Source organism: Bombus vancouverensis, chromosome 1 (genome assembly GCF_051014615.1).
Source record: "Bombus vancouverensis nearcticus chromosome 1, iyBomVanc1_principal, whole genome shotgun sequence".
In the NCBI taxonomy this organism is placed as follows: domain Eukaryota; kingdom Metazoa; phylum Arthropoda; class Insecta; order Hymenoptera; family Apidae; genus Bombus; species Bombus vancouverensis.
The window spans coordinates 12409462-12437006 of NC_134911.1; the positions used below are offsets into that span (position 1 = coordinate 12409462).

Genomic DNA, 27545 nt, shown 5'->3' on the forward strand with positions numbered 1-27545 from the left:
GGTCGGGACGATCGATCTATTACGCGTCAGAGCAGAAAACTATCGATGCCGTTTAGTTCGTGAAAGTGACTCGATTTCTTTCTATTACCATAAAATGATAGAAATGATGGAAATAATGGAACCATCCGACGAACTATTGCAACGAGATGAATTATTCCGCTGATCGACTGGACCGGTTTACGGCTAGTTTTCCACGCGATTTCGTTCGAGTTACAATAATTACCTGTCGTTGCTTATTCTACCGATCTTTGAATTCTGAGTTGTCCACGATCTCGTCGATAAGTGGTTCCATGTCGTTATCGCGCTAGGTCCGTTTCTAGCGAAAGGAAATCTTGCGTGGGTTTCGACACGCGATAGTTTCCCGCGAATAAAAGAAAGAGAGGGCGAAAAGAGAAATACGGGAAGGAAAAAAAATAGAGAGGAATTGCCGCATCGCCACGAATTATTAACGGAGCGTATCGGAGAAAGCTGAGATGGAAAATTGAGACGGCGTGATCGTGCGCCAGCATGGCGATCCTTGAGGCATCCAACATTTAAAAAACAAGTCATCACTTAGAAAAAATAAAATTACATGGTACAAAGAGGAGATTTAAACATTCTGTTTTGAATAATCTCATAAATCGCCTGATATCGTTCCAGGATCGTGCCACGCTACAATTATATGAAACTACATCTAAAAACTTTAGCTATGAATAATTTATGGTCGACCACGAAAATTATTTCGGATAAAATATTTAAATTATTTTAATAATATTTTTCGATCGAAAGAGATCTTCGATTCCAAAAACATGAATTATTTATTGGAAACGGAGTACATGTGTAAAATCGACCGAAATGATGAGCAAAGATTGATTTCCAGGAAAAAGATAGCTTAAAAATAGCGTTTCCATGCTTCGAGTTCTCGTGCAAATCTATTTTATATCCGTAATTAAAGTTCTTAATGATGCAAATCTGCTAACGCGGCTCGTATTAGCGACTGAATCGGTTCTTTACACCCACCTGTTTCCAACTTCCTGCGTATAATGGCGCGATTTCCGTACGAACTAAAATAAACCCGAAAGGATGGGCACGGTTGTCGTGGACTTGGATCAAGGTGGCTCAGTGAAAGCGCTTACAGAAAAGGAACGCGATGTCCTTTTGATCCTCGTGTTTGATTATCAAAAGCTCTCTCGCGAATCTCCTCCGGAGCATTTAGATTTTCCATCAATCGATTTTATCGAAATTATTCGGCGAGGTGAGATTCCTGTGTGTGTGCGATGAAGATTGAGAAGCTTCTAGGTTTCATTGTATAATAACTGATTTTATGATTAACAAAGGTACACGATTATTAATATCTTAATATTATTAGTGATTATTTAGTATTTAAAAAATACATACTAAATTATTAGTGACACAGGGTTCAAGTTTCTTGTTGTTCCAGATTCTAAATTAAACTATTTCTTCTTTTTTCTCATTTTTCATATTTCAACTTATTCTCGCTACGTCATTTTAGTTTCTCTTCATTAAAATGAGAGCAATATCGAGGCCTAAAATCTATCGCAATATAATATTCGCTTCAGGTGATGCAGACTCGAGGAGAATCGGGGTTAACCTGTTTGAATCTTAAATGCTTAATTTTCCTCAAACATCGTTCCGTTCCATAGTTATCTTAATTTAAACTTAAAATTCACTCGTCATCCTCAAGGAAACCGTATCTCATGTGTCGGCTTCAATACCTCGAGTATCAATAATAATCAGTCACGTTTGATTCGGTGGACCACCTGTTGCGATATCACCTAAACGCGCATCGTCCGCGAACGGAACCGGCGCGGCATGCATTCTCGTTGGAAACTCACAGACGCTGAAGAGGTAGCCAGAGATGAGTTGTAGAGCCGCGCCACGATCGTGGTAGGGAGATGAAGTTTCAATCCCGTGAGGAGAAGTGGGTCGTTTCTCAACGAGAGGCGAAGTCACTCGACGAGAACGCGTCGGCTACGCACTCCTTTGCTGCACTCAGCTGAGCACAGTCGTCTCCGATCCGCGATCCACGATCCACGAGCCTCTCTGTTGATTGTTCGTCGTGATAACGCGGCGGAAGTACGTTTGTTCGGGGGCGAGCAGCACCGCTTCCGACCGCGATTTCAGCTAAAAACGGGTGAAAGGTGAGAGACGTAACGGTACCGGGTTTGCCATTCGCGCGCACGTAATAACGTCATAAGTGTAACGCGCTTGTTACAAGGGTAACACGTACGAGTTGATTAGGAAACTAGGAAATATCGAATATTCCACAGGTGAAGTGCAAAGTGTCGGAAGGGAAGCACGAGGAAAGTGACAGGGCCTGAGCTCGCGAGAGACTTCCCAGCGTGCGTGGAAAGTGGTGAAAATCCTGTATTCGTGCGAACACGACTGGATCATCCTTTGTTCCTCGATTCTTCGTTCGAAGAAGGCCATCGGTTGCCGATTTTCCTCACTTTCTTCCGACTTTTCCTTGACTACTCCCTGGTATTCGATCATACAGGAGTATAAACGCGACCTACTTCTGCTTCATAAATATTCCAGACACATTGTATCATATCGAAAGAACTCGTTCGAAAACGGTAACTCGACCGCTATGAAGATCGTTCAAGAGTATCAGAACTGGTAGCTCAAGATGAACGTCTACGTCGTTCATTGACGCCACTTTCAACATCGATACGCAGCTGTCATTCAAAACCCGGTCAAGAGATCGCGGCGTACGACATGGGCGACATCCGAGTGCTGGATCCGCGGATGGATCCTCGCTTCGATCTCAAGCAGTCTCGTCCTTGGCCCCCCATGTACCGTAGTCATCCAGCCACCAGAGGACCGTCCTTCTGTTATCGTCCTATGCCGATGGACGCGATGACTCAATGGGTAACACCTCATATAGCTGACTACAATTACGTTCCAACTAGAATAAGCGCATCCAATTCTAACAAAGGTCGCGATTATTATTATTTGGCGCCTTTATATCGAAATGCAATTCCACCGCCACAAGCCATGTCACCTCTTCAAGTTCCACCCGTGGCTGTTTCACCAAGAATGATGATGATGGAACCGAGAAGTAGAACTAAAAACTCTGGAGGATTATGTAGAAGCAGCGTACCTCCATGCACCTGTTCAGTAGGCAGGACCAGATCCTTGGAGGACGTTAGAAGCGAAGTGAGCGAATGGGAGGATTATCACGATGAAAATGGAAATCATCTGCAGAGGAAGAGCCCTAAGAACGGTGGTGTATGCAGACAAGTTAGACGGTCCATGGAGAACCTTTTGGATGTTGAAACGGCTGAGCAGCATGAGCTGAACACGTTTGAGAGAATTGGCAGAACTTGCAGAAAACCGGATGAGAGAAGAAACGAGAGGCCGGGAAGAAGGCGCGGCAGTTATATGGTTTGTTGATTTTTAGGGATTTCGTGGGGATAAATGGGGAGAGATAATAATCTTAGGATCAGGCTGTGACAGAAATTAATGTCGTAGGATAGAGATTCGTTGAAGTAAATGTTTCGTCTGGATTCCAATGTAAAATTGATAACTATTTTTTTCGAAGTTAAACTCGTAGAAAGCTTAGTTACCGTGACGTTTGTAGATATTGGTTTGACGAATGATTCAGGATTGGTAACAATTTCATTGGAAATTAGACTCGTTTCTGCAATAATTTTCTTGCTAATTACATATGTAGGAACCTCCGTATCAATAGATATTACTAAAACAGTTGAAATTATTGCTGTACTTTTATGTTCAAAATCTCGTTTTGCCTGTTCTGTCGGATTTAAATAGATAAAATCCAGGAAAAGAATTTCGTACAAATGGAGCTTTATATACGAAATTCCGCCCATTCTATATCCCGTTTTCTCGCTTATTTTTCTGAATTTGTTAGCTGGTAAAAAGTAAAACCACTTTTACTGGAAATTTTGTTTCGATTTATTCCGCAAATTTGTTGCACCTATCACGTCTTGTATGTAGATTAACGGGAACAGCGTTTAATGGAAAGTGTTCCGCCAGTTTATTGCTCCAGTTTCGCCATTTCTAATCGGTGCCAACGCCTGATCCCGGAAGTCCACGAATGTTCGCATCAATTACGCGATTTGACGCATATGTATTGCCCGGATAGAAATTGTTTCAAAACGGTCGCCTTCGCGACGATCGATCGCTGAATCGTATCTAACCACCTGCTTTGGTCCGGACACGATTGTATCAGAAAGGAGATAATCGGCTTTTCTCTCGCTTTGATAAACATCAAATTGTGTCCGATCAAACTTCTATCGTGGAAAATCTTATCTTTTACTATTATTTTACTATTTCATATACGATTACTATACTTTAGTGTTATTTCATTTTGCAACATAATCTCTATTATCTTTATCACTTTGGTATAGTTAAATTGATTGAAATATGATACAATAGATCGGAGTAAAAAGATTGAAGTACAATGGCAGGCAAAAGTACATTTAAAATTGGTATTTTTGTATATGAAAATTTGAAACTTTTTTATTAGACATTTTTTTTAGCATTACTCTGGTAATAGTAAGTTATTGTGCTATATGTATTGTATCTGCTCATTGCTCTTATTTATTATGGTTCCATTTTCTCTAATTGTTTCTTCGTACTTCTTCCTTTCTAAGCCTTCTTTCGTCCGTCACTATAATTTTCGATAGAAACTTATCTTGCAATGAGACATATAAGATTTAAATGAGACGTGTCTTAAAGTATTAACCTTCTGTTTTCTAAATAGCCTCGATTTTCCGACTCATTAATAAAAATACCACCGATGACACGGTTGGCTGGAGGATCTATCGCAGAAATCGCTGTAATTTGCCGAGAAAAAGCGTCTTCACGCGATCTTGTCCTTTTTCTCGTAAACGTTCGATTACATGTTTTATCTTCATATCGGTCGATACTTTTTAAAAAATAACGAGCCGGTATTAATGAACCGTAATTTTACTAGTCACAGATAGAAAGTGTTCCCGATTGGTGACCTCGAGTTAATCCACCGTTACTTCTTCGTTAAAACGAGAAAAAAAAAAGAAACCGAATCCATCGGGAACAATGCGCCTCGGTAGCTTCTCTCAAACCTAATCCTTCATTTCACGTTCGATGGACCACGGTGAAATTTGTTTATCAAGAATTCTCGTTACAGGCATCACTGATCGATTTTCATTAGCATTTAGAAACTTGAGTCACTTGGATAATAGAATTGCCATAAATCAATAATTGAATATTTAGATTGTTTTAGATTGTCGATGTTTATTTAGAAAGTCATACATTTGAATCCATCTATTACGATGTAGCATATTAAGGAGAAATCTTCTACAGAATTCGAGTAGTTTCAGTTTGACTAATTTGTACGACGACTTAGATCAATGATCGACAGAAGACAAAAAATAGAAACACGTTCTTTCTAACGAGTTATACATGCCATGCTAGAATTTGTCGAACTGGATCGATTATCTAATTCTTGCACAGTGTAGCCATTAAATATGACACTATAAATTTCAAGTCTTAATTATAGATAAGTATTTATTTCGTAGGAAAAATTAAAAGTATTTATTTTTTGTCTGATACATTGTGATTCTGTGGTTGAAGATAATGGAATAATTATTCTCTACATTGTTCATTCTGAATTCTTGGTCGTTTTAACATACTATCAAAGCATTGAACAGTATGTACCTTTTGCTAGATCGATGTAAATTTTCCTGTAAATATTCCTTTGACAATTTTATCTATTTTGTTTATTAAAATGAAAGAATTTTACTCATTCAAGAATTTTCGATATATAGCTTTATCTAAAATCTTCAATACTTATCTAATTAACTACCAAAAAGAAAACTATAATTTCAATATCAGAAGTTCTCGTAGTTACCCAAAGAAAATAAAATTCATATCTTTTGTTCTATATTTCTTCTATATCTGTATACAATTCATGTATAGTATAGAGTAGATCGATCCCTTCATAGTCAGACACCTTAGTATCGGCGATTTCAATGCTCGAGCAAACAGGACGTTCGCTGAAATTTTAGTGCCCCGAAGAGATTCTTCGGAAAGGAGAACTCTAGCTGCTGGGAACAATTAAAACACGGACACTTTCGAAAAAGCATTTTTCTGGTGAAAGTGAATTCGCTGGTTGCGCAATATGGAGGTGCGAACAAGGACGAGCGATCACGTTGCCTGGTGGTTTCTGTGAACCGTTAGAACGCAATTTTTCGGTGTTTTTGTTCGTCTTGCGATCCAATGGATTAACGAAAGTGGAAGTAGCTTATGGAAAAGTGGTCGTTTCGATCGATGAGCTGCTTAATTAACGTTGTGTTCGTGGCTCGATTGCAACAGTCTGCAATCGCTGGTCTTATTATTACCCTTGCTATTTTTTCTATTCTATTCTTGTTGTTGGCATGAGATAAAGGAAGTGTCTGACGTTATTAGATAGAGAAACATGAAAGACATATTATCCGTATCGAGTTATCAACTTCAATCAAGCAATAGGTGGATGGTTAATTACAAACAATTCAAACCTGCTTGTTAGTTCATAATAAACAGTGGTTTTATCTTACGCAGAAACATGAAAAGACCAGCCGGTATTCGCTTTTCAGTTGGCCTACGTGAAATCGTTAAACCATTTATCCAGGTCTCTAATCTTAATGGTTAATTAGCAATATTCTACGGTTTAACAAACGTGTTCGCGTAAGAATGATAATTTCTCGGTTTTTCCTATTTCATTAACTTTTTCGCCATTTGAACTTTCATCAATATACGTTTTTCTAACCTATGCAATATTCCATTTGAAATTTCTTTTAATTAAAAATTTTCTTAGGAGGCAAGAAAATGATTTCCACGCGCAATTTAATGGTAGTTTTTTACATAAATTTAAAAGGATATGTCAGACGATCTACGTTCTATCGCAATTCAGTCCACTGAACTGCGCCGGACTTTCGAGTTTGTTCGTAAATAGAAAGAAGAGAATGTTGAGCTGTGGCTAATCTGGCACGTGCGCGAGTTACATCGAACATCTTACGCCCGAGGGGGACCATCCTTTGAACTATTACGTGATCGATCGGTCTAAAGGCCTCTGGTTTTGAAAAAGTCTATCTTCGAGTATGTTAAGCTTCGCCGAGCAAGGTACTTACACGCTCTCTTACGCCGACACCGGTTGCAAGGCGTTCGATAAGAACTCGTTGAATGCAAGTGACCTCTTGTAAAATCTCTCCACAGTAATATCGTTCCTTCTGTATTCCAGTTCTGAATTTTGGATCGGCTCGAATGCGTTTCATTTCTTTTCCATTCGTCGTGCAAACTAGTTTTTAATCTCCGCTATATTTTAACGATAGTCGGAAGCTTGATCTGCTATTTACCGTCTCTGCTATATTTCTGTAACGTCAAATCGTTTGATCTTGAAATTATTGCTATTTGGAACGAAACGTTTACTCGATGAAATATTCTTTCTGTACTGAGGAAATGTATAACTCTTTTGGAAGGTTCTAAAACAATAGCAAAATTATCAAGAAGCGAATTATTCCTTTTTTTCTTTTAAAAAGACGAGCATTTTTATTTTCAATGGTAAACTCTTGTTGTAGAAGATGAATATCATCTCTTCTTCGTAAATAATTTTGTTAAAAGACAGAATTTCAACGAAGATAGGTATATCTTTCCTCTTTTTTCAATGAATGGTACTTTTCTTGAAGAACAAACACTTCTGCAGCACAGAAACAATTTCTACAAAGAATAATTTTTAAGAAACTCCAATTATTATCTACTAATCTTCAAATTAACATAAATTTTCCACGCCTGTTTCCATCATAAACGAGCAATTTTTCTCTCGTTCTTTCTCGAACAGAGATCTGTTGAACAATTTCGAACGGTGAAATTCCGGTGCACAAGTTTCGAAAGTTCCTTCCTCCGAAAGGAACCCTGCGACGGCGCGCGCTGCCATTAAGCCCCGTCCACACACATCTTCGATTTCCTGAAACAGCGTCACGCTGAAAAAGTATGTCGCAACCCAGATCCGCGATGCTGCGACTGGTTTCACCGGAATTCGCGACGTATTCTCCATATTTCGAGACTTGGTTAAACATAGATCATACGATTATCATCGAGTGGATCGATCTGTTGGACCGCAGACAGAGAAAGGACGTAGTTTCCGGCTCGACCGGTTCCTCGTCAAAAGTGAAAAGTCTCTGCTCCACAAACAAAACTGTCTCAAACTCAAAACGTTATGATGCTTCTCTATCTTTCGTGAAGAAAAATGCGATAAGAAAGCTGCCTTAATAAATACCGTTTCCAACTAATTCGAACATCTCTATCAAGCGATTTCACTTGGGAACGGCGTAGGAAATTTATGTGGCGATAAACACGGCGAGATAATGCGGATTTATCGATATAGAACGAGCCGAATGTTTCGAATATTTCCATGGAGATTCTTGCCTCTTCGGCGTATTGCAATTTCTAAGATTGCGCGAAGGTTCTCGTAATCGGTAATTGCTTTTCATCGAGACACGGGTCGTTAGATAGTCCTTGTGGACGCTCGATCGAAGACCTTCGCGATTTCCTCTACACTAGCGTGTCTCTCCTCGTGCAGCATCCTTTGCAACAAATATTTCGTAATACGTTTGAATGCTATCGATTAGGGCTCTTCTATCTTCTTTTATCTTCTAACGTTTAGATCGATCGCGAACTCCAGATGCTAATATTATATATCGGTGCAAGTAACAGCGTGTAAACGAAATCAATGGTAATACGTGCGTAGAAAGTGATTAAAGATCGTGATCGCTTTAATATCGAAAGTGGCAAAAAACGCTAATAGTTGCGACGGAATAATTGCAATAGAAAGCGGGAGCAACGTTCAATCATTTTGTTTGTTACTTGATAATCGGACCGAGATAAATTATTCATGAGAGCTTTAATTTAAATCTTCTGTGTAATTCGCATCTAATCATCGGTCGAAAATTAACAGACGGTTGATTGCCGCTCGAGTCTTGATTCTATTCGACAATTCAATGGAAGATCGGTGATTAAAATGGTAATTTGACGTTTGAATTACTCGTGGGATTTACATTGTAAAGCAGAAGATTGCGTTCTACGCGAAATTTTCATCCTGAAATACAAAACGCTACTCAACATTCGTTCAACGTAAATGTTCGTAACATTTACTAGTTTCTTCAGATTTTTCCGATAAATATTACACGTTTTATCTACGATCAATAGTCTAATATCTTATTTAGTTAATAGCTATGTAATAACCAGACCTGTTATTTGTGTCACGTGGAAGCTCTCTCAGGCGTAAAAATTACACGAACCTTTGTGTTTTAGAGGCAAGTGATTCTAAATTTGAGAAAATGGATGTTTAATTGTCTTCAAGATGTACTCTCGTCATTCTGAAAATGAATCGGATGCTTTTAAGCTGCACGCAGGAAATCCCGTTGACGCTCAAAGTCGTAAGCAGTGAGTCATAGTTGGTAGCCCACGGTGCTATCAATCTTCTTTTGAGAACTATGAATACAGCGAGAAAACGATCTTACCGACGATTATTACTTCTCATAGAGGCAGCAGTAAATGTCCCGCGAGAAGAACGTATCGAATAAATACGACGCATCAATCCTCGAAGAATGGTATTGTTTGATTAATTCACGAGACGTTTACCTTCTTAACGTTGATGAGTCTTCAGTCGGTTTCAGCAATCTTCACTATCCTTGCCAATATTTAACAGAGACATCATCTCTTTGTTGATGGAATCGATTCGATTCGATATGCTTCCGATACATTTATCATTTCACTATTTCTTTGAAATTTTTTATAATTTCTAAAACGAAAGATCTAAAACCCATCACTTAAACAAATTTGATAGTTCCAATATGAAAATCCAGTATTTCATCTTTATTCATTTTTTTTTTTTCTGAACATTGTTAAAACAATTTATTTTTCTGGTTCATAATTTTAAACGTACCTAATCGATGCCATTGTCAGTAGTGAAATTAACTCCAAAAGTCAGAAACTATGTCATTTTCACGGTACAATTGCATGGCCAGCTGCTATATCGAAAAATTATCGAACCCCGGACTTAAGCAATTAGAAAAGAAAAAACGGCCAATAACTCATTGGTTTAGTGACCCGTCGCGCCGGTGAAACTAGGCTTCTGCCAGATCCATTGAAATTTATCGGTCGTTCCCGGATGGTTTACTGGCGTGCCGTTTCCGGTCCGTTAAACGTCCTCCGGAAGAAAGCCGTATCATCGATGAATTTTTCACGAAGTTACCTCGAAATGGATCAACGATCGATCCTTTCGACGGCCTCATTTTTCATCATAAACCCATTTATTTTTCCTCTTAACGCCATTTCTTCTAATTCTTTACAATGTTTGAAGAAAAACATCATGCAATATTCTTTCAAGATATGCGAAGAAAAGACTAAATGAAATAAATTTACCAAAGAAGACAGAAATTGCTTAGCACGAAAGTTTATCGACAGTTATGTCCGATGATGGCTCATAAAAGTTGCAAAGGACGCAGCACACAAGCGTATTGTGATTGTAACTCCATTATCTTCGCGTTCCATTAATCTTCTTCACTTACAGAAGATTGCATAGCTACGGTACGACTCTATTTACATGGATCTGTCGAGGAAAAGTTTATATAATTGCAGTTCATAAATAGGAGTACAGTGATTTCTATACTACCTACTCATAATTATAATTTTTCGTTCACGTGGTATTAATTAAGGTTCATATGAGTGGACCAATATGTCGTTAACTAAAATTTCGTACGAATAAATGGAATTCTACTGTATTTTAAGACGTATAATTTATCTTATAAGAAAGGAGAAATTAATTGTGTATCTTTGCTTATGATCTAGTCGATTTCTATTAGCGTTCCCCTCGCGAATGACACACCGTGGTGAACACCGATGGAGAAACGGTGTTCGTGACTAAGCAGCGAGCGTTTCTGATTCACGATTCCTCAGGATCATTCTACACCTGTCTCGTCCTAGATCTTTAAATTTTTTTCGCCTCGGCCCTCTATTTTGCAATCATCGAAATTACTGCGAAGGTAATCCCTCCTCGATTTTCTGAAAGATAAAAGTATTTCTCACAACGAAATACCATGTAGCGAAGTATTAAAAGTAAAGCGTTCTGTAAAATGTTTTTTAGATATTGAAATTCTTTCGATCGACTTTTTCCTTTCAGCTAATGGAATACTCGATTTCTAGAATTCTCATATAAATAGAAATCTTTCGAAAGGTTTACGATGTCAACCGAACAGGACGCTTATATTACCAGTGTCGCGGCAAATCGAACTTCTGCCTCGTTGTGCAACAAAATTATTAACTGTGTGTAAGATCTATAGGCGCAACGCTCGAGAAAATAATCGTCGTTGCGTCAATCATAGTGTCGTCCCGATTATTGACTCCTAATCTTTGTCGATTTGAAATTTCCTTCTTCTTCGTAATTATATTTGTTTTCGCCGTAACAATGTGAAGCTTCAGCAAACAATTAGTTAATTTGTTTCAACTTATCCGTGCTCGGTTCGTAATTTCCAACACTAAAAATAAAATTCATTAATCGACTCGATTAATCTTATAATATTTCTACAAAGATAAAACAAGAGAGCAAAAAACAAGTTAGTAAATACGTTATTAAAAAACCATCATTTTTAAGTTCTGTATTTTCTTCCATTTTACACAGTTTGGTAATTAAACCTGTGTAACGGCACGAACTGAAATCTTACGTACCTTTTTATCTATATTTTATTCGTTTATCGTTGTATTATCGTTACTCTAATACCAAACAGTCTGTTCATAACATTATCGGTCTGTATTTACTAGATAAAAGTAAGAAACTCTTGAAATTACAGTTTGTTTCCTCACACTAAAGTCTGATTTATAGACAGTTAACGAAAAATTAGACGATCATAACGAAAAATAGTGCTGCTCGTTTGTTTTACTAATTGCCCTTATCTCGATAATTACGAAAAACTCGTAGCAGTCGAAAGTAAAAACGTGGCGAGGCGTGCAAATTATTGTGCAAGAAGAGTCGCAAGATGATTCTAAATCAGCTCGGTTTCCTCTGGAGAGAGCTTGAAAAACATTCTCAAGCTCCTTATCCCCCCCTCGAATGTTTCCATAGCAAACTTTTTCGCAATCCTACTACGTCAGAACAAGCTATCATTCCATGACGGCATAGAAACAAATCAAAGTAAAGATCGATTGAGAACAGAAGAATTTTACGAGCTATATGGAAAAAAGTATGCAGAATGTGTTACGCGATACTTGAAAGATCGTTGTTCCACTCAGAGACCCTGAATGTTTCTTTTTCTACATTTTTTTCTTTTTTCTCGATCGTTAGATACTAAGCCTGCATAGGATCCGCATAACGTCATTGTTCGATTAAGAAAATCGGTGATTACTAGACGGTCGATGTTTGCGTAAATACATATTTTTACGAGTGCAGTTAAAAAAAAAGAGGAGACCTTAATAGAAATTTGTTCCGTCTATTAAATATTTTGAACATCTCGGTTTATCTATTTTATATATTTTACGAGCACGAGTAAAGAAGTGGAACTTAAATAGAAATTTGTTTCATATGCTAAATACAGTAACGAGTGCATTTAACTTAATGTTCTATGGAGCTGACCAAAGGAATGAAGCCTGAACAGCAATTTGTTTCACCTATTAACTAATACCATGAGTGTTTCATTTCGTTTATTGCCCGTAGTAATTACCTGTTGCTAACGATTTGTTCAAGTGGGTTAAAAGATATGTTTAAACACATTCTTTAATTAAATGAATACGTATTGTGAACGAGCAAAAATTCGTCACAGATGATATAATGATACTAGTAGCAATAATAATAAAATAATCCACGGCAATGAGAGAGGAAGATTGCATCGACAAGACTGCAACATGAATGGGTCTTTAGATAAAGAGCCTGGAGCAGGAAACTTCACCAGAGATTAGCATACAAGTAAACACGGTGATTGTGTAGAAAAGAGAGGCGTTTGAAATCCTTTCAAGGTCTGACTTTCTAATTCCCCTGAAGTTTTCGTCGCTCGTTACGTTCCCTGCTGGTAAGGTGCTCGTTCTGCCGCGAACGAACTAGTTCGCGCAGAAAAATGCTCCTAAACGGTGACTTTTGTTGCGCGAAGTACACGAAAGGGTCAAGGCGGGTCTCGTTTTAAGATTTAACGCTTATTATAAGGTTCCAGCTTGCTTTTTTGACGTGGAAACGCTAGGAATATTAATCTTAACGAGCGTGTGCCTTGACGAATGTTGCAATTAAATTCTTCATTTTTCTCTGACACCGTGTATACTTCTATGAAATACGCTTTTTTTCAGTAAAATTGCCATTCAAATATAATTTGACTTACGGGTCTGCGTAACAGTGTCACGAATAAAAAAGTATGCTCGAATAAGTGAAATTCAACCTGTTACAGTATTTTAATGGATACGTAAAATAAAAGTAGTTATTCAAGTATCGAATTAGTTCCGTTACGCATGGAAACCATTCGGATATATAATTTAGAACAAAAATGTACCGAGTGTTATTTAAGACATAATTGTAGTATCGAAAACTTCTGGATATCATAACGTAACCGGTTGAAATTTCCCCATCAAAATGATAGTTTAATATTGAAAATCTAAAATCTAGATGATACACCTTTTGTAGAAACACAAATGATTCTACGGTTATTAATTTCTAATTAGCACACGTGGGATTAATTTTAGAAACGTTTGCCTATCATTGCACAAGTTCTACTCAGTTCGCCTATCGATGTATAAACATGATGATAAATTTTCTTATCGTATCGCAACGATACTTCAATGGGTAATTACAGTACGGGAACTCTTTAAAAATTCCCCCACTCTAACACGATTTTCCACTTATTGACGTTTATGACGGCTCGAACGTATCGATCATATCGATACTTTTCTTTATTGCATTATAAATTTACTCGTTAATCATTGGTCACAATCATAATTATTCATTAGTCGTTAATCGTAAACAGACGTCAAAGCGCCAATATGAGATGTAATTCGTAACCGGATTTCGATCTCGTTTTCAGCAAGAACCGAGGCAGGAACTCGATACCAGCAACGGAAATAGCAACGGCGGAAGACCGAGATTCGTTCCTGTGACAGCGCTCGAGGACGTGCAAGCGGTTCGATGCGCGGAATTCCACCCCCATGGAAAATTGTACGCCGTGGGATCGAACTCGAAGACGCTGAGAATATGCTCTTATCCAAAGCTTCACGATGTCAGGTAATATAATTTTTTCGATCTTTTAGTCTCTTTTTTCATATTTTATATTCCTCTACCTCTTGGTCTTTTTAATACGTGATTTTTTCATAAACTTCTTTTTCTTCTTCGTGTAAAACGAATTCGTCGGTGTCTCGAACGATCGATTCATATTTTACAACGCGTATAGCTTAATCTTTTTTTAAACATACGTCTTCTTCTCCGCTACATTATTCATTAAGAACTGTTGCCTTTCCCATCGCCATTTATTTGTAATTTCGTATCTTCCATCAGTGGACATCACACTTTCTTGCACCTAATCTCATATTTTATATAAAATGTTTCTCTTTAATGGATACATAACGTAAAATCGAGAAAGCAGTTTTCAGAAATATAAATGCATAGTAGATAGTAGACTTTTATGTTTTTATCTGAACGATTAATCAAGCTGGACCGTGCATTTCGTATTTCGAAATGGGATGTCGCAAAGAGAAATCTTTCGAAATTTACATTGGCTAGCGTGAAGAAACGAAGAAATAGGAGTGAAGGGTACGAGCGATATATTTTGCTAAAATAGTTGCAGTAGTAATCGTAAATTACGTATTATTGATAAAGCTGTCGTTGTTAACGAGCACACTGGGATGATCCAACACTGGTAATTACGTGAAACGATTCTCGATACTCGATCGATTCATGTTCACGCGAATTTACATTGAACAGCTATGAATCTTAACTAGGTGCCAATTATTTGTTGCTTAAGACCTCTATGTTTTATCACTTAATTTATGTTCCCTTTCACCTTTAAAAAAGGATAACAATTATTTACTTTTCTATTCCGCTATTTTTATCTCTTAGTTTAATCGAGGATTTATTTATTTTAATTCCAGATTAAAATTAACTGTGAAAAATCTTTCCTATATTCTTATTCTTTATCAAACTTCTCTTCTGACTACTGTTCGTTCTTTCTCTTTAGAGGTTGCCCGTAATATTCTTAGACGGTGCGCTAAATCCACAAATTTTCTCCGCGAAGAAAAGAAAAAATTGACACGTCATTATCACAATCCGCGCGCTATTTACGATTGTACACGAATAGTCGTCGAGCGGACTAATTTAACGCAAGCCTGCTGACTTAACGAACGACGGAGGCCTTCATACCAAACGGAGCATCCCTCGATCCTTCGTGCGATTCTTTTATTGTCTGCTATCGCGATTTCGCGATTCTCTGTCTCTCTCTCTCTCTTTCTCTCTCGTCCCTGTCTCTTCTCTTTCCGTCTACCTTTTTTGTTTCCTTTGGTTATATTTGAATGAATTTCAATCAAAATTTCAGAGCAGAACCGTGAATTCATTCAATTCTCGGCGGTACACTTTAATAATCATCATTTCATTTACTTAGTGATATATCCGTTCGTAACACATAAAATGTCCGTTTAAATTCTGAAACTATTTTAAATCGTATTAAAATTGAATTAAATTAAATTAAAATGTGTGTCGCTTTCTTGGAGCAGAATTTTTGTAAAATTGAATATCGATTTATGTATTTTTTATTTCGTGTGTATTTTATATCAAATAGTATTGAAACATTCTCTTTGTAGCAGTACAATATTTTGTGCAGTTAACGAATTTTTCATTGACGATAACATTTTCAAGAATGATGATGATATTTTTCAAAAGTGCTATTACAAATATAATGTCTCCATTATAGAATACGAGTTAATAAATTTACACCAATGGAAAGCAAAAGTACAGTTATTTTAATCGATAATAGAGAAATTCTGTTTAAAAAGAATTTATTGGTTGACGTTGAAAAGGTTTCTCGGTTAGAAAGTAATTTGATAATCGTAACGACTGGCTAATAAAAACAATAAAATAAATTAATTAATATCGTTGAAAATAGCCTTGCAATTTGCTTTATTGGTTTAACCGACTTTACCATTTAGTAGATGAGATTACAGATAGAAGCTGATGGATAATATTTCTAATTATTTCATAGAATTTTCCATCCGAGTTGAAGTGAAAGTCTAACGGCTCGGGATTAATTCCATTTCTTAAATCTTCACCTTGTTTCAGTTTCTTTTTATTCTTCTAATAGTCTACAGGAACTTCATCAAGGCTAGCAACTTTCGGTATAATACGTTATTTCTGCCTCGTAGAACGATTAATCTATATTCGCTCCGATCGAATATCTGGCATTGAACTCAGAACTTTATCAACACCGAATTCTGTTACATTTCGCGCTGTAATAACTCCCATACGTTCCTGTAGTTATACTCGCACTAATTGTAGTAAAAAGCGAGGTAAAAAGTAAGAAAAGTGCATGTGAAACGACGTGGAGTCAGTTCTTAAATGACATCATAAAGAATCAAAAGAGTTTAGCGCTAGAACTACATATGAGCTTGATCTGTGATTAATCGTGTTATGCATGTATAAAAATTATAAAAATAAATAAATATGTAGTAGTCATATTTCTGTCTTAATAAAACACGATATTAATTTTATCAGAAATCCCCATGTGTTTTTGATGATTTCGAATACACAAGAAATCTGAAACCAATCACTCGGACTCCTTTAGTAGCTGGAGAGTTAAATTTAAGTCGCGAGACAATAGCTCTGTTTACGTAATCCTTTCGAAAATTTACGTCCGCTACAAATGAAATAACGCACTTTCCAACAGACCATGTGTTACGTTGTCTGTAAAATTAATATTTAAAATGGAGTGAAAGTACAAAAAATATATATATAGTATTACGGTGTGGCGAACGATTACGAAAATTTTTCTCCAGTATGTTACTTCTCATCAACATTCTACGAGTACATACTAAGAAACTCACTACGAGTAAAAAATGGACGAAAAAGATCGTAAACTGGTATTAGCGCGTGACTTTCGTTTAAAAATTGTTTGACGTGTAACTTTATGTTTGTGAGGTAATCGAGAGCGATAGTTGCACACGATAGTCGAATTTCAGGTGCTCTGCAGTCTCAGAACTGCAGGAAATCATTTTTGCAACGTAATGCCAGGTTACGACTTCGTCAAAGGCAAGGTTTATACGAAGTCGGTCATTAGATTGCAGGCTGATCGCTCAATTATCATCTACCCAGCAACCATTTACTCTGACAGGTACTCGAAATCGAATTTAAAGCTAATTCGCGCGCAGGTGCTGTGAAATCGATCTGCGCGACTTTGTTTCTCGTTTTCGAATCGATGGCAACGATTGACAGTGATAATTTCTTCTTAGATCGATAGCTGTACACGAAAATCATATGCGAAAAACAGAACGAACCTATCTTTTCTTGACTTTCTAATTTTTTAATAAAGACAGAATATTTTAGTATGACATAATTAGGATATTAAAAATAGACGATGGTCTTATAAGATCATTTATGAAGTTAGTTTACGAATATTTTCTAAATGTTCACAAACATGTTAAAAAACTATACTTAACTTTATGAACCTAAATAATGATACAATTTGAGCAACATAAGATTAATCCTTGTATTTTCTATACAAATTTGCATAATTCTAGTTATATTTATATGCAACCTAAAGACTGCTTTCTCGTAGAAAAATGTAAAATTACGCTCTTCTCCCGTGATACATGTAATTTTCTATAATCTTAATTCTATTCATATCCAGTTTAAAAATTACTGTCTCACAGCATAGTAGAAAATACTATGTAGCTATATTTCTCCTTCATGATCTTCAATTACAACACATAACAAATGAGATAGTGAACTCGTTAACTTGCTGATCATAAACTTCCTCCTTATTATCATTAATCCAAGAACCGTATCAAAAGGTATATCGTACATAAACATACAATTTCCTTAAATACACCAGAGAACACTTGAACCTTTCTCCAAAGTTCTGTTCCTCGAAACCGTCTCTCAAAGCCTTTCGATTTACCCCGGAACTTCTCTGGAAACACGAATTCCTCGATTCTCAGCCACTTTCTTTCACCTTTGAATCCACACAGGATCAACAGAGAACTTTTTGCTAATGTGATACTCGAACACAGAGGGGAAAAGACGAGGTGTTTAAATACGTCAAAGGCCCAATATGTTGAGACCCCCGAGCAGCGATCTATCATTTTCGATTCACCCGTCACGATATCCGTGTTTCCGTGTGTTTGCTTCGACAAGCGTTTCACTCTGTCCTCTCCTTGTAAATGGGCTATGTGGAACGTGATAAACGCTCGGCCCCGTGACAGCGGGTGATTGATAAGCGAGAGCGCGCTTCTTCATCTGTCGCGTAGCGTTTCGAAAAACAGTATCAGAACCAACTCTCTTTGCCATTATCTTTAGTCGGTGTTTCCAATGAACGATCTGTCCACTTTCGAAATGTCAGTCGACCAAAATCTTGGGTCTGGAGGAAGGATTAGAGGAGAATGCGTGTAAACGAAACTGACACGTTTACCGACCATTCGACTTCTTAGTGTTTGGCTTGGGTTTCATTCGAACTAATGTTGAGATATAGGAATGTGGCAAATAGATAGAGTCGCTTGCTAATGTTCGCTCGTGTTCGCAGCGTCTTCGCACGTCACAATTTACCAGAAATAATGGAGGAAGAATTTTCTAGTTTTTACGAGTTGAAGTATCTTAACTGTTCTTTCATTTCTTCGGTTGTTATGATTGTCGCGCTAAGTACAGTGTTTTTGAGTTTCATTCGTTGATGTACCGAATCGTTACAGAAGAGTAGGAATTTGGAAAACGAGAAAAATATCCTGTTCGTGGTATTTTTGCGTATTAGCGTAAAAAAATTATTTGAGAGATCAGTTAGTTTCCAATCACGAAGTTCGTTAATGGCTCCTTCAATTTCACGATAATAATGGTTATTATGGTTGGAAATGGTACTATTTCGTATTGCAGTTACACACGACTCGGACAAATGGAAACAATTACGCTACTACTTATTCTACTTCACAACATAGGCTCATGATCCTTGTGCGTTAAAGCCAATATAGACGTCAGTTAGCTTTCGTACAAGAAACCAGAAATCCCACTCTTCGTTTCTTACTTCTTTTCGCCAACTAAAAGGTTCGTCGAGTTTTCTTCTTTGAAACAAAGAATAAAAGATGCTCTGTTATCGTGGAGAATCAAATATCGAGGAAAACACATAGCTATCCTGCTCTGTATCCACTGTATCGTAACAACGCTCTAATTTCCACGAAGGAAGCCAGCGTGTTCTTCGAATTCACCGTGAACGCCTCGATCGAGCCATCTTTTCGACGTTGCTCTGAATCTTCGCAGAGAAAGTAACGCGTGTACGATTCTAATGGAGCGATTGAAAATCCGCGGCGCGATTCCTTCGGGAGGCGAGATTGCCGGGCCGTCGATAATTTCCAGCACGCGATTCTCGTGTTTACACGGAAGAAAGTGAAAGAACGGAGAGAAGCGCGAGAAGGAGAAGCTCTGACTCTCGAGAAAGAGGCGAGTTTTGAGGACCGAGGTTCGATCGACGAATAGCGTACGTGCGCGGTGTCTGGGAAAACTCGGGGCTAATTAAAATCGACGTAAAAAGGCGACCGACGTGAAAGCGGCGTCGCTCCTGTTTAAAATCGTATCGACGATCCTCCTCTCCCTCGTTTCCACGACCGAAACACGATCGTCGTGTTAAGTATTACTCTTTTAATTAAGGACGATGCGCAATCGCGTCGGGGCTGGGAACGAGGAAGGAAACGAGGTTGCAAGGAAAGTGACTCTGTTGATGAGAACTCTATTCCCTTGCGAGGTAGGTCGATGTTTGATGATTTGGTGACGTTGGTTTAATTTAATTTTATGGCAGTAGCTGTGTGCATAGTATACATATGTATACCGACTAGGCTCACGTATGTAAGTACAAATATATGTATGTGTGTTACATAGAAGCCAAACTGATCAATACTTTCGTGGCAAATTGATACATTTTAAGAAGATTGAATTTATCCGAATTTGGCTTCTGAGGGGCTTATATATGATAAAGTTCGCAGATAGTTTGTATGAGAAGAGTTTAAAATCTATCTTTTTAATGTATTTTGAATACGCTACGATTTATTGAAATGTCTTTTCACCACGAACTTATTTCCATAATCTGATTGGATAAATAAAAATAACAATTCACTTGGCAACATTTGAACAAGTCAAATAGCAAGTAGTTTACAGTATATGTACTATATTTGTATAGTTCGTAATAAAATATTGTATCAGGCATTTAATTTAAAGTGTAAATCAACCACTTAATAGTCAACGAAACGCTTGTGGTTCACGCTGAAGTTTATAGCGTCGAGATGGAAAGTTTGTTGAAGAAGAAGAGTGAAAGAGCAAACAGTTCAAACAAAAGTGAAACGACTCGTAAGCTGCGTGACTCTTTTTAGTGGTTTAGTTGTTTTAGTAATACTTGCGCGGTGAAATGGAACAAACGTATTCCAATCGTCCGGTAAAAAGGATAACAAACGTAAGAAACTGTTACTAATGCTGGAATGGATTTTCTTCAGAGAGGATCATCAGACGTATCAGCCCACGGTTCTCTTCAAGAGAACGAAACACCACAAGGGCTCGATATATTGTCTCGCATGGACGCCGGATGGACAGCTTATGGCGACCGGAAGCAACGACAAGACTGTCAAATTGATGCGCTTCAATGCCGATACATCAAACCTCGAAGGTAAATGTAGAAGCGTTCTCGAAAATTTTTTAACATTTCTCTCATTTTGTAAACATTTATCACAACTTTCACGCTAACTACGATACTCGTTACATCGATTCCTCACAGAAACTGCTCTCAAAGTGGCAGTCATTTATTTGCAACTTCCTACTTGTCACTCTGTCGCAGTGTATGATAACTGTTGTGTAACAACATGGCCTGAAAAAACTTTCTCCCTTTAACCTATTAACCGGGAAGAATTAAACTACTTTGATTTCCAATCTCTAGCATATCAAAATTTCTTTATTTATAGATTTCCTAGCTTCTAATGCATCGTATAATTTGTGTTAAAAATAAACTATATCGTATTTGTAGAAACTAAACTCGATTCAACTGAAATTAATCTGTCTCTGTTAACTCTTAATTTTATAATCGGGTCGTGTAAAACTTACATTGACCCACTTTATAAATCGGAAAAGTTAGAAAATTTTTTAATTGGCCTTAGAATTCATTTAGATTATTTATCGCATCTTCTTATATGCTTGTTTCAAGAAAGTGAGCCGTTTGTTTCTTGAAAATTGAATATTAATAGTGTGCTCGTGCAATGAAATTACGAAATTAACAAAAACTGAAGTTTAGCAATTTAACTCCTGAGATATTTCATTATAAAAGTGTTCGATTCGGAAATGATCCAAGTTAACGTATTAAAACATTGTTCTCTTTACAACCCTGTGTCTCTTCCAGGACAAGAAGTGGAGCTGACGATGCACGACGGTACCGTTCGCGACTTGTGCTTCCTCGAGGACACCTCGAACAAGTCGAGTCTGCTGATTAGCGGTGGTGCCGGCGACTGCAAGATCTACGTCACCGATTGCGCAACTGGTACACCCTTCCAGGCTCTGAGCGGTCACAGTGGCCACGTGCTCACCCTCTACAACTGGGGTGGAGCAATGTTCGTCAGCGGATCGCAGGATAAGACGGTCAGATTTTGGGATCTTCGAACGAGAGGTTGCGTGAACATGGTCACACCAGCCACGGTTCCTGGCAGCAGGGTTAGTTTAGTTCCTCTGCAACGGAGATCTTGTGTATTTAGAATACCTAGCGAGGAATCTGATTGTCAAACGGTATTAGTAGATTTTGTTGAAGTTGCTGATTTTCTGTAAGACAGTCTGTTTGAAATCTATTATCCCTATCGTTTACAGTAACTGTTTGCTGTATCTCTGTTGTGTAATATCGCTATGTAATATTATATTTTCATACATATATGTGAACTTATACATGTACATTTACTGATCTTTACTATCTACTTAATTTTAAACAGACTCTAATCTTGAAGTTGAAGTATCTTTAAATTCAATCTTCCTCTTCATTGAACTAAAACAGAGATTTTTATATCGTCGATCCGCAAGTCCATATTTTTGTATCACAGTTGACTCTCAGATTCGTCAATTTATTTCTCAATTAGCGCTTTCCTCCTGTCATCGGTCTTTATTAGAAAAGTTATTAGAAAAGGTATTAGTAATACATACGGTTAATTCTATCACTTCATAAGAAATCCAGGCATCATCGATCAGCGATAAATAATTCGTACATAATGTGAAAAGGATTTCTATGATTCATAACGGACCCAGCATGCATCGACGACATCGACTTTTCAGTTTTTTAAGTTTCGTTTTTTCGTTCGACGTCCGATAAAATTTCGACCCACGTTTTTGAATCGCACCGATCATACATCCCCCTTCACGAATCGCATTTCTTTCTTCCTCTAGTTCACCCTTGCTCTTTCTCTTCAACTCAGGATCGAATTTTTATCGGACGTACTCGAAAATAATTTGGAACGGAATCGGTATCGCGTATCTGATTAGCATTTGATCCCGTTGCAGGTTGGCAGTCCGGTAGCAGCTCTCTGCGTCGATCCATCCGGACGTCTTTTGGTATCCGGTCACGAGGACAGCAGCTGCGTCCTCTTCGACATCCGGGGCGGTCGGACCGTTCAATGCTTCAAACCTCACGCTGCTGATATCAGAAGCATACGCTTCTCCCCTTCTGCATACTACTTGCTTACCGGTGGCTACGATAACAAGCTGGTTCTGACTGATCTGCAAGGTAAATTTATGCTACTTTGGTATATAGATCATGCGTGATGAAATCGTTAGAAATGAAATTTCTTCTCTAAAGTTATTAAAAGATTAAATTTTTCTCCCCATTATAAACCAAGCTCTTAAATAACAAAATGTATATTCTTTTTTTAATGATACTGGAAAATGTCTGACAATGAGGTATAGACTAAACAATCTCAAAAGAGGAATATCGTGGAAGATCATATCTTTCTCTATTGCAGTTTACAAACATTTTTCCGTCTCATTAAAAACAAGGGAGATATTTGGATGTTCGGTTTAGGCTAAGACACTCTGCATAATCTAATACGATTTAATAACAAAATGATGCTTATGCGTGTGATGTATTAGTAATTTTTAAATTCTTTTTTTAGGTGATTTAACGATGCCTTTGCCCAGCGTAGTTGTGGCGCAACACCAAGACAAGGTGATTTCCGGCCGATGGCATCCGACGGAATTCTCGTTCCTCAGTACTTCAGCTGACAAGACAGCGACTCTGTGGGCTCTGCCACCTGTTTAGGCAGGCGAACGTCGATGGCACGCGTTTGTCGTTCATTCGTAACATTCATTTTCAGGAACTGTCTCGTTAACCCGGTCACGATCGTTCGTTCTTTCCCTTTTATTTAAATCAACATCAGAGAGTCTGTCTTTTTTTATAACAATAAGAGATCGATGGCACGATCAAGCGAGAGTAGATATTATTTTTAGTGTTGAAACGTAATTTTTTTAATCCGCGAAGGAAAAGGTCGTTGCCGGAAACGGGAGAACGGGCGATCGTGAACGTTATCGATGCGAAGCGTATTACAACAGGAAGAAAAGTTCATCGCGTGTACGAGCATAATTCAACCATGACCAATTAAAGCTTCCTGAAGTACAGGCTGCGGCAGCAGTCGAGCGTAATGGAGACTCAACGCGCGACGACGCGTGCGAGAAACAATTACAGCCACACCGAGCAACATTGTTAACGCGTTACTAAGTAAACGTTACACGCTTCGAGAGCCTCGTGTGAGAAAGAGTGAAAGTGCATTTTCGCGTAGAGACGATGTAACGAGCGTTCTAGGCGTTAATCATTTGTCGACGACGGTGAGTCGTTTGTTAGGAATCATAAGACTGCGGAAGAACCGGCAAGAAAACTTCGTCATTCGAGATATATGCTTAATACGTCAAGTCACGATAGCGAAACGTACATCGTTTCGATGAAGATTCTTTCGTTCAAAAGCAACATTTTCGACTAGAACAAACGACAGTGCAACACTATCGTGAGCGTTCAGATCGGACGTATTTCGTTGTAGACTCATTGTATAACGTCTGTCTCTTTTTTTTTTCTTTTTTTTTTATAGAGTTTCTTCGCGGTCGTGTGTTTTGCCCCGGTGTACATAAGTTTAGTATAGGCTTAAGGGCGATGATTCGCGGGAGACGAAAATCTGTATGCTCCCGATACATATTTAATCGCTCTCTGTAACTTTTAGATTTTGAATGCTCTCTCTTTGCTCGATACCCTATTATTTCTCGTTGCAAATATTTCTAGATTTACCTGCGGATAACATTTGTAAAATCTATCTACGACATTGTTTGATTACCATTTGCTTGTGTCTTTTGTTTTTCTTTTCCTTATCTGTTTTAGTCGATCAAGTATCAACTGCCTATTTATCTTTTTCGTTCTTTCATTCTCCTTTTGTGTTTATTTCTTATTTAAATCGTTTTAAAGCGTTTCTTCCCACCAAGTCATCGTCCCTGTCTTATCGATCCCCCGAAGTCACGCCAAATATTCGCATATTACGCATATTATAATATATAGATACCTATCTTATATTAAGAAGAACAACATATACGTACGCTCATTATTAATCGCTATTTTTTACCATGATGATAAAACGAGAAACGGATTCTCTCTGAGCGTGTCGGAAACACTCGGAAGAAAGGAACTCGATGTTCCGGTACGACGCAATAAATGTAGCATGATAAGCGTCACGGACGAGGAAGGTTCGGTTTACGTTGTCGCTTGTCACAATCGCCAAAGCTGTCGGATTAGCTCTGGAAAATTGGGGAAAAGAGGGAGAAAGTCTCGTGCTGCTCGAGATACCAGCGAACGAATCGCAATTTTTCCTTGTACATAACGCACGTTTCTTCGAGCTACTATTCACCTGATCAGCGCAAGCGTGATCGCGTCTCTCCTTTTGTTTCCATTCGAAAATGAACATTGATGAGGTAACAAGCATCGTCTGTTTCTCCTTATTCATCATCTCCGCATCTAGCAATTAAATCGCACCTAGGAACCTTTTATATGCACATGCCTCATACTGAAAAGAAATGAAAAGATGGATCACAGGAATTAGAGACGTAGACGTTTGAGCGATCTGAAAAGTGAACAGTCGAAAGGAGAAAATTATCGTGCTTCGTGGCAGAAGTGATATTTTGTTCCCGATGCTGCCTTATAATCGATTACTTCGTTTCGTTCGTGACGTATAAGATGCGTTCTTCGTGATTAATCGATCAAGAGATTAATTGGTCAGAGGAGAGAAAAAAGGGAAAGAAACGAAGCGTCCGCGAGAACGCGTGCGAGCATCTGCTTCCATGTAGCAATTTGTCGTGCCTTCTGTCGTGACTGCTTTCGACGATTCACACTTATTTTTATATTTTTCGTCCTCACCCCTCGACTTCCCTCGTTTCCATCAACCCCCCCCCCCCAGCCTCACTCCTCACCAGCTTCGAAATATTATAAATCACGATCGTTCGACGATCCTTGAGAATATCTTCATCCCATCGAACTGTCATAAAAATGCTGAAGTAAAATAAAAAATCTCTTCGCTATCTCGTACGATAATTACCGTATTCTAATATAAATATATATATATACATATGGTATACATATAGCATAACTTATAACTTTGTACTTTTCCTGTAGATACGACATAATACTGTCACGTCTAATTTAAACAATAAAATTTACGTTATTAAACAATGTGGTTTCTCGCCATGCAGTTCCTTCCTTTTCGCTTGATTACGACTGTAACGCGGTATCTCGCGTAAGAATCATTTGAAACATTTAACCGTTCAGGGTGTACTATGGCGTAGAATCTTATCTGTAGACAAAACGTATTAAACAATGCACAATTACAAACTTATAAATGTGTCGACAACAGGAAGATAATCTCAGATTTCGAACATAAAAATATTTACGATATTTTTTTCAATGGAGAGCGAAACGTAGTATAAGGCTTAAGCAATTCAGATTAATGCAAAAAGGGTTGGAACCAAAATCTACAAGGTTAAAAACACATTATCGATCGTTTGAGCGTAAAAGAAGAACTTCACTGAATAAATTCCTTGGTCGGTGCGATCAAAGAACCATGAAGAAAGTTAATCGACCATCAGCCTTCCGGGATTTCCAGTAATAGACGCAATTAGCCCGGTAAAACCGATCACATCGAGTGTTGAGAGGGTGCCAGGTACCTGGATCGTCGTCTTTTTGAAAATTTCCCATAATCACCGGGCAATCATGTAATCTTCCACCCGCGCGCGTTCTACGCGGTCAAATCCATGCCAAAATAACCATTGCTACACCACAAGATTCTCTGAACCGACGCTCTAGTTTACGAAACTTCAAACGGATCCACGGCAGGGGATCTCGATTTACCCTCATTACACCCTCGAGCTGTGGAACCAGCAATTTCGCAAAAATGAAATTCATAACCCAGCAAAAAATTAAAACGAGCCACCTTTATAGGTAAACGCTTCAGTGAACAAGTTTAGATTATTAGAAATTCAATAAAAAGGATTTCAACAATGGAAATATCCTTGGGAATATTACATTAAATTTCTGTAAACTTGAAAGTTATTAAACTTTTCAGGATATAGTTTCTAATATGCAATCTTTGTTCAGATCTTAAGAACTAAAGAAAGTGTGAAGAATCCATCCGTGAATATCGTTATAAAAATTCTATCCATTATGTGCGTGTAGTGAGATTGTACTTTTTCTTCTTTCGTTTATATTTGCTCCAGTTCTTGACAATCGCATTCATAAATGTTGATATTTGTACTATTATTATTGATTTACACTATTAATTATTAATTTAGTACATTATTACATTATTATTATTATTAATTATACATTATTAATTTATTTGGTTCCATGCATAGTGTAAACGACTCTTCGAGTCTCGATTCTCAAAATTTCCTATTTAATTCGAAACTTTGTTCGTTAAAGTTCAGACCACATAATCATAGAACCATCATTTCTTATTTGATTGGTCGAAACTTTCTTCGCTAAAGTTCAAGCCACATAATCGTAGAGGCAATATTTCTTATTCGATCAGTCGAAACTTTCTTCGCTAAAGTTCAGACCACAAAACTGTTAAAGCAATATAATTATGAATTCGTTACTTTCTCACAATATACGCTTGCAGATAGCTCCTACAAACTTTTGCAATAGACTTCAGATCTACCTGCAGCACGATCACAAAAGTCAGACCAGTCGATCGTTCACCCAATAATCTATGTCAATTACGACAGTTCGTTCGAGACCAGCTGGTGTCTTAATACTCATGAATCAGGCCAGGTCTTCGATAGTGCCGGAGGACAAACACACTCGGGGTACAGA

General features: G+C 37.8%; 1 protein-coding gene across 6 annotated transcripts in view; it reads left to right on the plus strand.

The window, feature by feature from the left end:
• LOC117153412 (WD repeat-containing protein 47) overlaps positions 1 to 25621 on the plus strand; it is a 79222-nt gene extending 53601 nt beyond the window's left edge. For 5 of the 6 annotated variants that reach the window (XM_076619511.1, XM_033327439.2, XM_076619504.1 and 2 more), the window contains 5 exons: positions 14040 to 14236; positions 20680 to 20849; positions 21573 to 21880; positions 22712 to 22934; positions 23320 to 25621. In XM_076619511.1, coding sequence (XP_076475626.1) covers positions 14040 to 14236; positions 20680 to 20849; positions 21573 to 21880; positions 22712 to 22934; positions 23320 to 23465 — 1044 coding nt within the window. In that variant the 3' untranslated portion in view covers positions 23466 to 25621. Of the gene's footprint in view, positions 1 to 1987; positions 3388 to 14039; positions 14237 to 20679; positions 20850 to 21572; positions 21881 to 22711; positions 22935 to 23319 lie in introns of those variants that run through there. The other variant, XM_076619518.1, reaches the window with a different exon arrangement.
• The last annotated feature ends 1924 nt before the right edge of the window (positions 25622 to 27545 follow it).